Source organism: Pogona vitticeps, chromosome 6, assembly GCF_051106095.1.
Source record: "Pogona vitticeps strain Pit_001003342236 chromosome 6, PviZW2.1, whole genome shotgun sequence".
NCBI classification, from domain to species: domain Eukaryota; kingdom Metazoa; phylum Chordata; class Lepidosauria; order Squamata; family Agamidae; genus Pogona; species Pogona vitticeps.
In genome coordinates, this window is record NC_135788.1 from 37,994,682 (window position 1) to 38,007,048 (window position 12,367).

At 43.7% G+C, this 12,367-nt stretch overlaps 1 protein-coding gene across 1 annotated transcript in view; it reads left to right on the plus strand.

Moving 5' to 3' along the window:
* Positions 1-300: 300 nt before the first annotated feature.
* PLEKHA8 (pleckstrin homology domain containing A8) overlaps positions 301-12,367 on the plus strand; it is a 38,587-nt gene continuing 26,520 nt past the window's right edge. The window contains exon 1 of the mRNA XM_020780335.3: positions 301-516. Within this exon, the coding sequence (XP_020635994.3) occupies positions 477-516 (40 nt within the window). The 5' untranslated portion in view covers positions 301-476. The remainder of the gene's footprint in view (positions 517-12,367) is intronic.

Here is a 12,367-nt window from a genome sequence, read left to right on the forward strand (position 1 = left end):
CGCTATGCATATATTTCGGAACCCCTCCACACAATACAACCGGCTTCTGTGTTGCTACCATTGGCTCGCCCAGCAGACAGAGTAGTGTTCTCATTGGCTTCGGACAGCCCATCTGCTTTCTGGCGTTCTAGCCACGCCCCTTTCCCCCGTCACGTGGCGGATTGCATTCAGAAACGCGTTTACGCCACTTCTTCTCCCGGGGAGAGTTCTGTAAAGAGGTAGTGGAGCCTAAACTCTTACTCTAGTAGCGTAGTGCTGCGAGGCGGGTTGATAGGGTCAGGGTGGGGGGGGGGTGGAGAAGGCAGGGAGGCGGGGCCGGTCTCTTGCCTGTCTGCCCGTCTTCCTGCCTGCCTCAGGATGGCCCTGAGTGTCAGTGCTTCAGCCGTGGGGCTGAGGGCTTAAAAGTTTCCTGGAGGAAGGCCGGGGAAAGCATCCCCCGTGTCCCAAGCAGATCTGAATGGGGGCCCGTTGTCACCATGGAGGGGGTGCTGTATAAGTGGACCAACTATCTGAGCGGTGAGTATCGAGGCTGCTGGGTCTGCCCTCTCTCGCTCCCTCTCCGGCACAGCAGTGCCCAGGTCAAGCAGTTGCGCCCTGTCCTGATCTTGTAACTTGGGACCGTAGGTATTTGTGTGAACGTATGAATGTTGAGAAGCGGGGTAGAGGCTTGGAATCCCCGGAAAGAAAAAGACAGTCGTGTCACAGATTCTGACGCCTTTGGTGGACTTTGGCCCCCAAGCCCTGCTGGGAACAGACCGATCCTAAAGATCCTAGCAGAAGGCTAGGGTAGCTACTTCGCCACCTCCGCCCTCAACATTAATGGCCTTAATGCGCTGGGTTTTTTTTTTAATGGTTTCGTGCATGGAGAAGGTCCAAGTTCAGTTCCTGGTATCTGGGGATGATGAGATGGGTTAAAGAACCTACAAACATGTTGTGAGCGTCAGAGGAGGAAGCATTAGACCAGAGGTGGATAAATAGGTTGCTCTTGGGAGACTTAACACTGTTGTGGGAATCTTTGTTTCATCAACGGGATCACCTGGTTTCAGTATTATACACGTGTGCATGAGAAGAGTTTTCTAACCAAGTTGGTGTGTTAGCCTGTTGCAATGCAAAGAACAGTCTATAGTGGCACCTTAAAGATTAATAATAAGTTTCTTGGGAGTCTAACTCACATCAAAGGCACAGTCAGAAGTGGATTTGTTGTTATTGTGTTCCATCAAGTCCCTTCTGATTTATGGCAATTGTAGTGGCCTTTAGAAGGTCCTATCCTGAACATCCCCGCGTTGCCTATCTAAACTAGGGCCACAGCTTCCTTTATCTAATCGATCCATCTTATGTTCAGCCTTTATTTTTTCCTGCTGCCTCCAACTTTACTGTGCGCTCCAGTGAGTCTTTTCTTCTCTTGCCCAAAGAAGTGGGCCACAATCTACCAAAGTTTATGACATTTAGAACTTGCTAACCTTTACGGTGCCACAACACACTTTGCTGTTTTCATTGGTAGAGTACTGATGCCACAATCCTGTTTTAAAACATATTAGACCAGCAAATGATAGCATATAGTCTTGTTTCTTTATCTTTTACTCCATTCAGGTCTATTTTAAACTTGTGCAAATACTGTTTGCTCAGGAAATATTTGTATTGTGTAAAAGGTGCATGGAGAATGGCTTGATAGTGCAGTTTGGAGAGTAAATGAAACAAGGGGGTGTGGCAGTTTCATTTGTACCTTGTGGAACAAGAAGAGCATACTGGTGAGTCAGAAAGATTGTTTCTTAAACATGCAACATCATTTCCTTAAAATCTGAGAGAGCATAAAAATTAGATTTCAGCACAGTGCACCAGTCCTTTCTCATGCTAGGAATTACATAATCACATACATATCTTTTGCCACCCTCTTTTCTCTCGGGAGATATATAAGCAGAAAAATGAGAGAGGCACTTTCTCTAGTACTTAAAAGCTATCAAAGTTATTCTTGTCCTTTCTTTAGCCTTTTGCCATATGTGTCTTTAATTATTCTTCAGCTGTCATGAGATCTAGATACTTCCTTTATAAAAATAAAATCAGTATCCATTGAGTCTCACTTTGGTGCTATCTAGTAGTTACATAGGATGCACTGCTTTTGTGGATGAGAAAAATAATCGTTTGCTTGCTTAAAAGGCACAAAAGAACAGCTTGATACTATTCACTGTTCTGTTGTCCCTTAGGTTTGCTCACACACAAATAATGATGTCCTTTGGGTTTGATTATAAGTAGAAATGTGTAGGATTATGCCAGGGAAGCATCCTGATCCTCAAGTAGTGCTGAATTACTGGGATCCAAACCCACTGAAGCTGCAATTTTACAGATACTGTACTTCCCTCAGAGTAAACCTCATTAGACTCTGTCAAACTTCTGATTCATATGTGTAGGGCTGCACTTTTTATTGAACTTGGCCAAAGTCCAAAAATTTGCTTGCAAATGCTGAGTCATTGGTGTGTGTATATGGGAGAAAAAGGGTGGTTCCAGACTTAGCAGAATTTTGCACAGCCCCGACATAGCTTATTCTTTTTAGAAATGGTGAGTTTGTCCAATGAGTCACTATCTTTCTTCACTCTTGTTCTCTTTTCCACTTACCTGATCTTTCATGGAGCTCTATGTAGCACTAATTTTTTTTAAGTAGTGAGTTTGTTTTAAATTACAAGCAAAACCTGACCATTGGGATTCACTGCATATTTGGAGTAAGCTTACTAGAAGCTAAAATGACTGAACATCAGACCTGTCATGAGACTACAAGACTCACTGGAAAGAACAATACTGCTGAAAAGAGTTAAAGCCAGCAAGGAAAGAAGAAGATCAGACACAAAATGGATTGACTCACTAAAGCCAGCTAGGACTTGTGAGATCTGACCGAGGATGTTAATGATAAGACCTTTTGGAAGTCATGAATTCACAGGGTTGCTGTAACTCAGAAGCAACTTGATTGCACATAACAAAGTAGACTTGCTAGAATAAATGGGACTTAGGTTAGTCAATGTTACTTTAAGTGAGCATAATGTGTCCAGTCATATGTTGAACTGCAACTGTCAGTGTTCCTTACCATTAGCTATGCCAGCTGAATCTGGAGGAAGTCCAATAACATGTATGTGGCTGCACTTTGCCCACCCTGAATTTATGTTCTGTTAACTAGAATTCTGGCAATTTTATGTGTCACCAAGTGAAATCGCATAAGTTGTGGTGGCAAATTGCTGCTAGTACATGTGGTGCAGGTTGCATTCCTGGCCATGTGATGACTATATAACCAGGGACATGACTGGGATCTCATAAATTAATAATTTTCTCCTGTGACCGAACACAGTTTATGTATATGTTCTGGGCACTGATGTAAATAAGTCTACTGTAAGTATAAGTATGTCTGGATCCAACCCAGCGATCATTAGCTCTGAAATTGTTCATGCAGTAGAATTCTTAAGTCTTAAATCAATGAAAAAGGATGTGGTTTTGTTCGTAATTAAAAGACATTGTGGAGATTTGAAAAGGTCCTCCATATTAATCCTGGTTTTTCTTGATCAGGACTAATTGGGCAACTACACAAGTCATCTTTCTTCCAGAAGTTTGAAACAATTTGCTTTTAATTAGTTTTCAAAATCTTCATTGATAAAATCACTTAGGAGTATATGTAGCTTTGCAACCTTGCTGGCTGTCTAGCTCAGATTAAATCTGACGCAGTAGTGTAATGTGGCTTTGGGATTAACCCATTTCCAAGTAATGTTTCCATTTACAAACTCACAAAGTTAATCTGCATCAGTATAGCATTTTCTGTTAATATCAATGTTATATTAATGGAATGTGACATGGTAGAGTTTATGTCTATGTTGTCAGAATATGAAACTCAGAATATGAAGTACAGGATCTGTTTTGGTTCTCTTAAAAGAAGCTAGAGCTATTTATTGATACTGCCAATATTATACGGGGATATTAGTCAAATGCTACTTCCTGCTGACACAACCAGATACATGTAATCTTTCCAGCACTCTTCCCAACTCCTAAACATTGGGTTAGGTTGGGGAGGTGAATTAAATAAAACCTTTCAGAGTAAGTCATGATTTTCAAATTTGTATTGACACAAGTGAGGGTTTCTGAACCAGACATAAAATGACTAGACAGCAGGGAAAAAAAAATTGAAAAACACAGGGTTAAGCTACATGCTACACATTTAAAAAGTGAGATAAAAAACAACAAAGGAGACAAGTTTTGTTTAAAAATCTTAGAATTCTCCCCTATCCATGATTGGCTTGATCTGAAATAAGCTCCTGCATAGTTACTTTCTAGTAAAAATTACAACAAAAAAGAACATTGTATTTAGGCTAAATCAATTGTTACTCCCAACTGGAGTGCACCACTGAATATATTTGTGAAGATCCTCAGTCATCCAGGTGAGGTTATCTGGAAGTTCCGTCATGGCAACTGGACTTCTTTCTTATTAGGTTGAAATTTTTCTCTACTCATCCAAGTAGCTTCTTCAGTCTGAGGAGAGTTGGTAGGGGATCCCTGATATATCTTCCATGTTGGTTTCACTTCCTCCTGGTCTGAATAGGCTTGTTAGAAGGACAAAGGACTGGGGGTGAGTGAAAATTCCACTTCTGCAGTCCTTCTCCACCCATTGTCATGCGTTGTTAACAGTCGGTACTTCTGTTGTGTGGTCCTGATTCTTCTGGGGACAAATGAAAGGACAGCATGATAAATAGGAGACAGATTGTATCTAAGGCCTCTACTCCTGTTGTAAACCATCCAGAGAGTGCTTTAAGCACTATGGGAAGATATATAAGCAGCACTCTTTGATATCCATAAAATGCTTTAGTCAATACAGTATTAAACACTTTAGTATTTGAGGGCAAAGTAGCATAAAATTTTAAATGAGCAATGATTTCAGTAAGTGTCTTTTTAGCACATACAGGATGTCGTTGGTATTTGGAGGTCACCTGCCTTCATTTATGGAATTTTTTCAAGGGTCAAGACATTATAATCAAATTGTAACCCTCTTAAGTTTTCCTACCATTAGTTTTATCTAGGTGTCTTTCTTTGTGTGTGTGTGTGTCTTTTTCTTTGGGCTACCTTCTAATGATTTAGAACAGGGGTCTCCAAACTTTTCGCTGTGAGGGCCACATAATATATTTTCCGCCCACCCGCCTGTGCACACAATGCATGGGCCGATAAAAAGGCAAGGTGACCTGTATTGTGGCCCATACCTGATTTAAAACAATGAGTTTGAAAACTGGCTGCAGAGTTAAAGGTCAAGAGTTTGATTCACCACTGTGCTTTTCAGGATAAGTGCCACCCTGTGTAGCCTTGGTTAAACTTCAGGGTACCAGCAGAAGAAGGGAATGGTAAACCACATCTGAGTTATCTATATATTTAAAAAAGGGTTGTCATTAGGCATAGAATTTAGCATTTTTAGAATACAGTGCTAAGAACAAGCTACAAATCATTACAGCTGTAGAAACAGTTCTTCTCTTTTGGTGAAATTTTACAAGCCAAATTTGTTCATTGATAATAAATCATGTTTTCAATTTGCTCAGTGAGTTGTATATCAAAGATACAGTTTTGTTCTTTCCATATATTATTTAGTTCATCTTTCCTTCATTGAGCTGTAATGAATGACCCCTTTTCTTTCTTTGCCCATCCCTCTTTCTGGCTCCCCAAAATTTATAAATATTGTAATGCCAATGAGTCATGTTGGAATATTCTGTGTGGTTTGTGACAGAAAATGCTAAATTACATGCATGTGGGTGGACACATTCTTGTGTTACAGTTCAACAGAAAGCATGGGTAGGCTTACTTATGACACAAAGCAGCCTGATGGTGAATTAGAGGCATATGTCAACTAAAGGACTTTACGTATATTGTTTACAGGGTCATTTTTATGCCATCACAGTCTGTTGCCATTTGTTGCTTCTCATTTCCTTGCTTTATTACCAGTTGGCCAAAGTTAGAAATAACAGGGTGACTCCCACCCCCACCCCGGTTTTGGCTGATGGATGATTTTACTTGTAATGTACTACTCATTTGCCTGCTACCTTTCCTCCAGTGAGTCAAGGCAGCGTACAGTATATGGCTCTTGTCTTCCCCAGTACTCACAAGAATCCTGGGAGAAAAGGATTAAGTCTGAAAGAGAGAGAAGCTGGCCCAAAGTGATCCAGAGGTTTTCTTGGCTGAGCGAGAACGCTGTTGTGATTCTCCCAAATCCAACATTATAACCATGGTACTACACTGCTTATGTCTCTCTCTCCCCGTCATACCTCACCGCGTTCGAGTACTGTACATGAACTGAGTAATCAGAATTTTCTTAGCTGTACCTATCTCAGTCCCATCTGTTCCACTGCAATGTCGGTGTGTCCTTTGTTTTTCTCCTTAGACTGGATGAGTAGAAGCAGCTGTGTGATCAGTACAGTATAGCACATCAATACAGTGTTGAATGGTTTGCCTCTTCTGTTCAAGATCTTGGCTTTAATATCTGTGTTCAATACGCTGTACTGGCAAACCTGGGTCTGTCTGCGTGCCGGTATTAAATGGGACTGTAATTCTCCATCCGTACTGCCTAGTACAAAAAGGACTTGCCTTCACTGTACAGCAGTCCACCCACAACATGGTGCTCTTCAGATATGTTGGATTACAAGCCAACTTTCCCCTGCCAGTATGGACCATACAGAGACTGGCGAACCATTAGGAAGAAAAACCTTCTGAACACGACCAAACAGCCCGAAAAACCCACAACAACCATCGGATCCTGGACGTGAAAGCCTTTGAGAATACATGGACCATACTGGCTGAGGATGATGGGAAATCTTCGGCATCTGCAGAGCATCAGATTGGGGAAAGCTAATATATAGGATAGGTACTGTGTGTATGTCTGAGAGTGCATTCTGACATGGAACCTTCTCCTGGAGGAACTACCTTTGTCTGAAGAATAAAGCAACATTGGAAGGCAGCCCATCTCGGAGAAGGAAAACTCCGATTTCAAACCTCCACTGCCTTGTGGCTATATCCACCGATGGAAAAGGCTTCAGGAGTTAACCTCGAGGCAAAATCCGGAGCTGGAGTCCCGAAGGCAGCTCGTGTCGTTCTGCCAACTCCTGCGACGTTGCTGGAGCCAGTCGTATTGGCTCTTGCCTTTCCATTGGACCATTTCAGCAACATGGAGAGGGGGGATTTGCTGCTTGGGTAACAGCCTATCCTCCATATTACCTTACCCGGGCTTCATGCTCTGGAGAGGACACTCCTCGATTCAGAGCATGTTACCATAGTCTCTCGAGACTGAAGGATGCCTATGATGAAAGCAACATTGCTTCAAAAGAACAGCAGTGACTTTGTGCCACATTCCGTCATTCCAGTTAGAGTGGACATGGATTTTTTGTGTGCAGGGCTAGGAAAAGTTACTTTTTGGGGATGACAGTACTCCATATGTCTCATCCTATCTGAAGGATTCTGGGAACTTCTATCGAAATGAAATTAAAATTTCCTAGCTTTGTTTCTGCAGTTGCTTCTTGTTGGCTGTCTTGAGGCTCTGAGGTGGCCAGAGGAAAGTGGAACACAACAATGCCTCTAGACTTGACATGATGAACTGGGATGGGTCTTAGTTTCTCTGTGACAGAGAATATATTTGGGTTTGAGAACTGAAATAGATTTCAGAAAATTGCAGGGAGGCTGCATTCCAATGGTGGGGGGGGGGAACCTCCTAATGCCATTCTTAGATCCTTCTTTTTGAAATGCACTTGTATTGTACATACATACCTGTCTGTCATGGGTTTGGAGGGAAAGTTCCATCCTATGGGGAGTGGAAGGCGGGACATCAGGAGGAGGGGCTGTACTGTATATATATGTGATGCGTGTGTGGAGAAGTTGAGACGCTGGGATGTGAAGAAGCAGCAGCTGGGAAGAAGAAGCTGGTGTGGGAGTCTGTGTGTCAGACAGGGTACTACTGTGTGTCAGAGTACCAACCTGATAGGTTCAGGTGTCTGTTGGTTAGCCAGAACTGATAGGTTCAGGGTCTGTGCTTCAAGTTAAGTGTTCTGTGTGAACCAAACTGTATGCATGTATGAATGAGATTAAGCCACGTTACTCTATCTTATTCACCTGATCATTTTATTTTCCTGTGTGTGATTTAAATAAACCTTATTCTTTTATTTGTTTAAAAATCCATCCCTGGTCTGTGTGACTTCTTATAGGGAATGGTTGGTGGCAGCCTAGTTAACGTGTGGCAGATCCCAGTAGGTCTGGGTTTGTCACATTGATTGGTGTCCAGCGTGTGGGATACGACTGGTCCAGTTGTCCAGCGGTCCAGCAAAGCCTTGGCAAGTGTGCCCAGAGCAAGGGGGGTCTAGTCAGGGACAATCTGAGGCGCGTAGGTAATCTTCTAGGTGTACCTCACGGGGAGGTGCGCTAGTGGAAGAACGTGCCAACTGGGGAGACTAGATTAGGGTGCTCTGAGGCAGCCTGTTTTTGGCGGGAAAAAAGCTGAGGCAAAACTGTGAAATAGCAGTGAGCTAGCTTGTCTGCTGAGAGGCCCAGCAGAGGGGGGGTAGACTCTAGCTCGCAACTGTTGCAAGTTAGTGCTGAAAGGACAGCAGCAATCTATAGGGAAAGCTGGTTCTGAGGCAAAAGAAAAAAAAAAAGTGGTCGTTTTATTTTGAGGTTTGACTTTTTAAAGCAGCTTGTTCTGAGGGGGGATTATGCCCTTGACTCGAAGCCAAATGGCAGAAATGGGTGAAGTGAAAGACCCCCAGGTTGACCAAGGTTCTGAGGATGAATTTGGCTCAGTGCAGGGTGACAGCACAGGAGAACAGAACCCAGAACTCAGGAAAATGCTCATAGCCCAACAGCATGAACTGAGGATGAGGCAATTTGAAATAGAGGCCAGAGAAACAGCTGAAATCTGTCAGGCAGAGGCAGATGCCAAGAAAAGGGGAATGGCCATGAGGATAAAAGAGATGGAACTGAAACACCAAATTAGAATGGTACAATTGGAATTGGATTTCCTAAATAAGTGTATTAACAATTTATCAGTTGAAGAAATGTCAAAGAAGGAAAAGTATGAGGCTCAGGTCAGACAAAGTGAGCAAGATCTTGAAAAATATACTCAGCAAAAAGACATTAAATTAAAAGAAATCAGAGATAAGACTGAAGAAAAAGTAAAAGAGATAAAAGCTAGGGCTGAGGAAGAAATTTTACAGATCAGGGCTGAGTTTGAGGCCAAGCAAAAGGAGCTGGATTTGAGAATAAAAGGGAAAAGCCAGCAAGGGGGAGGGGCCCATGGTGAAGGGAAGCCCTCAGACATGAAACCAAGACCTCAGATTTTGGAGGGAAAACCAAAACAAGATGAGAAAGACTCAAAATATAGCAGAAAATGTTATTTCTGTCAGGGCAAGGGCCATCTAATCTCAGAGTGTGAGAAATTAAAGCAGCTAAAAGGAATTGTGCCTCAGGATTCGAGTGGAACCAAGCCAAAAGCTGTGTTCTGTGTCCAGAAAGAGCAAGGCTCATTGTCACTGAGGGAGCCTGTTGCCATGGCTACCCAATCTGGAACAGCTACCTCTGCTGATCAGGCTGAGGAAAATGGTCCTCTTGTAGAGGTCAGGCGCTGCCTGCTGGTGAGAACAGATTCTCAATTGTTTGAGACAGCAGGGGTGGACGTAGGAATACTTGGACATCAGTATCGGGGGCTGCGGGACACTTGTTCCCAGGTGACCCTGTGCCATCCAGATATTATTCCCAGGGAGTATGTAATCCCAAATGAGAGCATGAAGGTGGCAGGGATTGAGGGGCAGGTAATCTCCCTGCCAGTAGCGGAGGTACCTGTGAACTTTCAAGGCTGGAGGGGAGTTTGGCGGCTAGCGATTTCATCGACTCTGCCAGCAGCCGTGCTCGTGGGAAATGACCTGGCTGAACATGTGAAACGGGTGCTAGTGATTACACGTTCACAAGCCACCACGGAGACAGTTCAGGGGGGTAATGATGAGCCAGAGACGGAAGCAGGTGGGGGGAGTTCAGAAGCTGTGGTGGAAACCTTAACCACAGACAGCAGATTTGGACAAGAGCAAAAGGCAGACGCCACTCTCCAAAAGTGTTTTGAACAGGTGACTGATGCCCAGCTAACACCTGAAACCCCAATGAGATTTCTGGAGAAAAAGGGGATTTTATATAGAGAGACCCTGAGGAATATCTCAAAAGGGGGAGATGGGATCAGAAGTCAGCTGGTGGTACCTGAAAAGTATCGCCCCATGATCTTACAAAGGGGGCACTCTGACATGTTTGCTGCACACTTAGGGGTGAACAAAACACAGCAGAGAATCACACAGAATTTCTACTGGCCTGACATAGGGAAGCAGATCAGGGAGTTCTGTAAACAATGTGATGTGTGTCAAAGGCAGGGGAATAGCCGCGACAGGACCAAAGCAAAGGTGTGCCCTTTGCCTGTGATTGACACTCCGTTCAAATGCATAGGGGTGGATATTGTGGGACCTTTGCCCAAGGCCACAAAGAGGGGGAACAGGTTCATTCTCACCATTGTGGACCATGCCACAAGGTACCCTGAAGCCATTCCCTTGACTAACATTGAAACTAACACAGTGGCAGATGCCTTGGTGGGGTATATGTCCAGGATGGGATTTGCCTCAGAAATAATCACAGATTTGGGCGCATCGTTCACATCAAAGCTCATGAAACGCTTATGGCAAATCTGTGGAATTAAGCACAAGGAAACCACTGCCTATCATCCTGAAAGTAAGGGGTTAACTGAGAAGTTCAATGGGACTCTAATGCGTATGATTAGGGCTTACTTGGCAGAGAATCCAAACAATTGGGACCAGAAGCTGCAATCCCTTTTGTTTGCTTATCGATCAGTGCCACAAGCCAGTACCGGGTTCAGTCCATTTGAACTTTTATTTGGGAGAAGGGTGAAAGGGCCCCTTGATTTGATCAAGCAGGATTGGGAGCAGATCACCCAGGATGACCCACAAGACGTTGTGACATATATAGACTCTTTGAGGAAGGACCTAAAGAGAAACCTAGAGCTAGCAGCAGAGACCCTGCAAGCTCAAAAGGTCAGAAAGAAAGTTTGGGATGACCAGAAAGCCGGGGAGAGGCACTTTAACCCAGGGGAGGGAGTGCTTTGGCCTAGGCTCTGCAAAGAAAACAAACTGCAGCTGGGTAGCCCAGAAATAAAATACTTGGGTCACATGGTAGGGGGAGGAGTGATAAAACCCCTGGAGGCCAAAATAGAAGCTGTTCGTGATTGGCCCAGACCCAACACCAAGAAAAAAGTCAAATCATTTCTTGGGTTGGTGGGCTACTACAGAAAGTTCATCCCGAGGTTTAGCGAGATGGCGGCTCCGCTGACCGATCTGACGAGGAAGAAGGCTGATGACCGCATCCCGTGGACCAGCGACTGTGAGGAGGCGTTCCAGAGGTTGAAGCAGGCGTTAATCAACTATCCAGTGCTGCGTGCTCCAGACTTCGACAGGGAGTTCATCATCTACACCGATGCGTCTAACAGCGGGGTAGGAGCAGTTCTGTGCCAGGAGGATGAGAATGGTGACCAGCATCCAGTGTCCTACCTGAGTAGGAAACTTCAAAAAGGTGAGAGACATTTGGCAACCGTGGAGAAGGAGTGTTTGGCCATAGTCTACGCGATCCAGAAGGCCAAGCCTTACATCTGGGGAAGACATTTTGTTCTGTGCACTGACCATTCACCACTGCAATGGTTAAAGACAATGAAAACCCACAATAGCAAACTTATGAGGTGGGCTTTAAACCTACAGGACTATGACTTTGAAGTGAAGGTGGTCAGAGGGTCAGTGAACTGTGTTGCTGACGCCTTGTCAAGAAGACCTGAAGAATGAAGACGACGAAAGAAACATGGACTATATATATATTGATGACAAAAAGTTAAATGTACCTGTTTTTTGAATTTGGTTTGTATGAATAAAGGTAAATTGATATAATGTATATAGTAAATGTTTAAATGCCTAATTGATATGGTTAACTTAGAATGTAAGTATAAGTAGGTATGATATTGTATGTATAACTGTTGTTGTGTGTTTTATCCAGGTTGTTTTTTGGGACAAAGCACCTTAGCTTTCCCCCTACAAAACAACTTATAAAGAGGGGAGGTGTTACATACAGCACTGATGTTACCTGTCTGTCATGGGTTTGGAGGGAAAGTTCCATCCTATGGGGAGTGGAAGGCGGGACATCAGGAGGAGGGGCTGTACTGTATATATATGTGATGCGTGTGTGGAGAAGTTGAGACGCTGGGATGTGAAGAAGCAGCAGCTGGGAAGAAGAAGCTGGTGTGGGAGTCTGTGTGTCAGACAGGGTACTACTGTGTGTCAGAGTA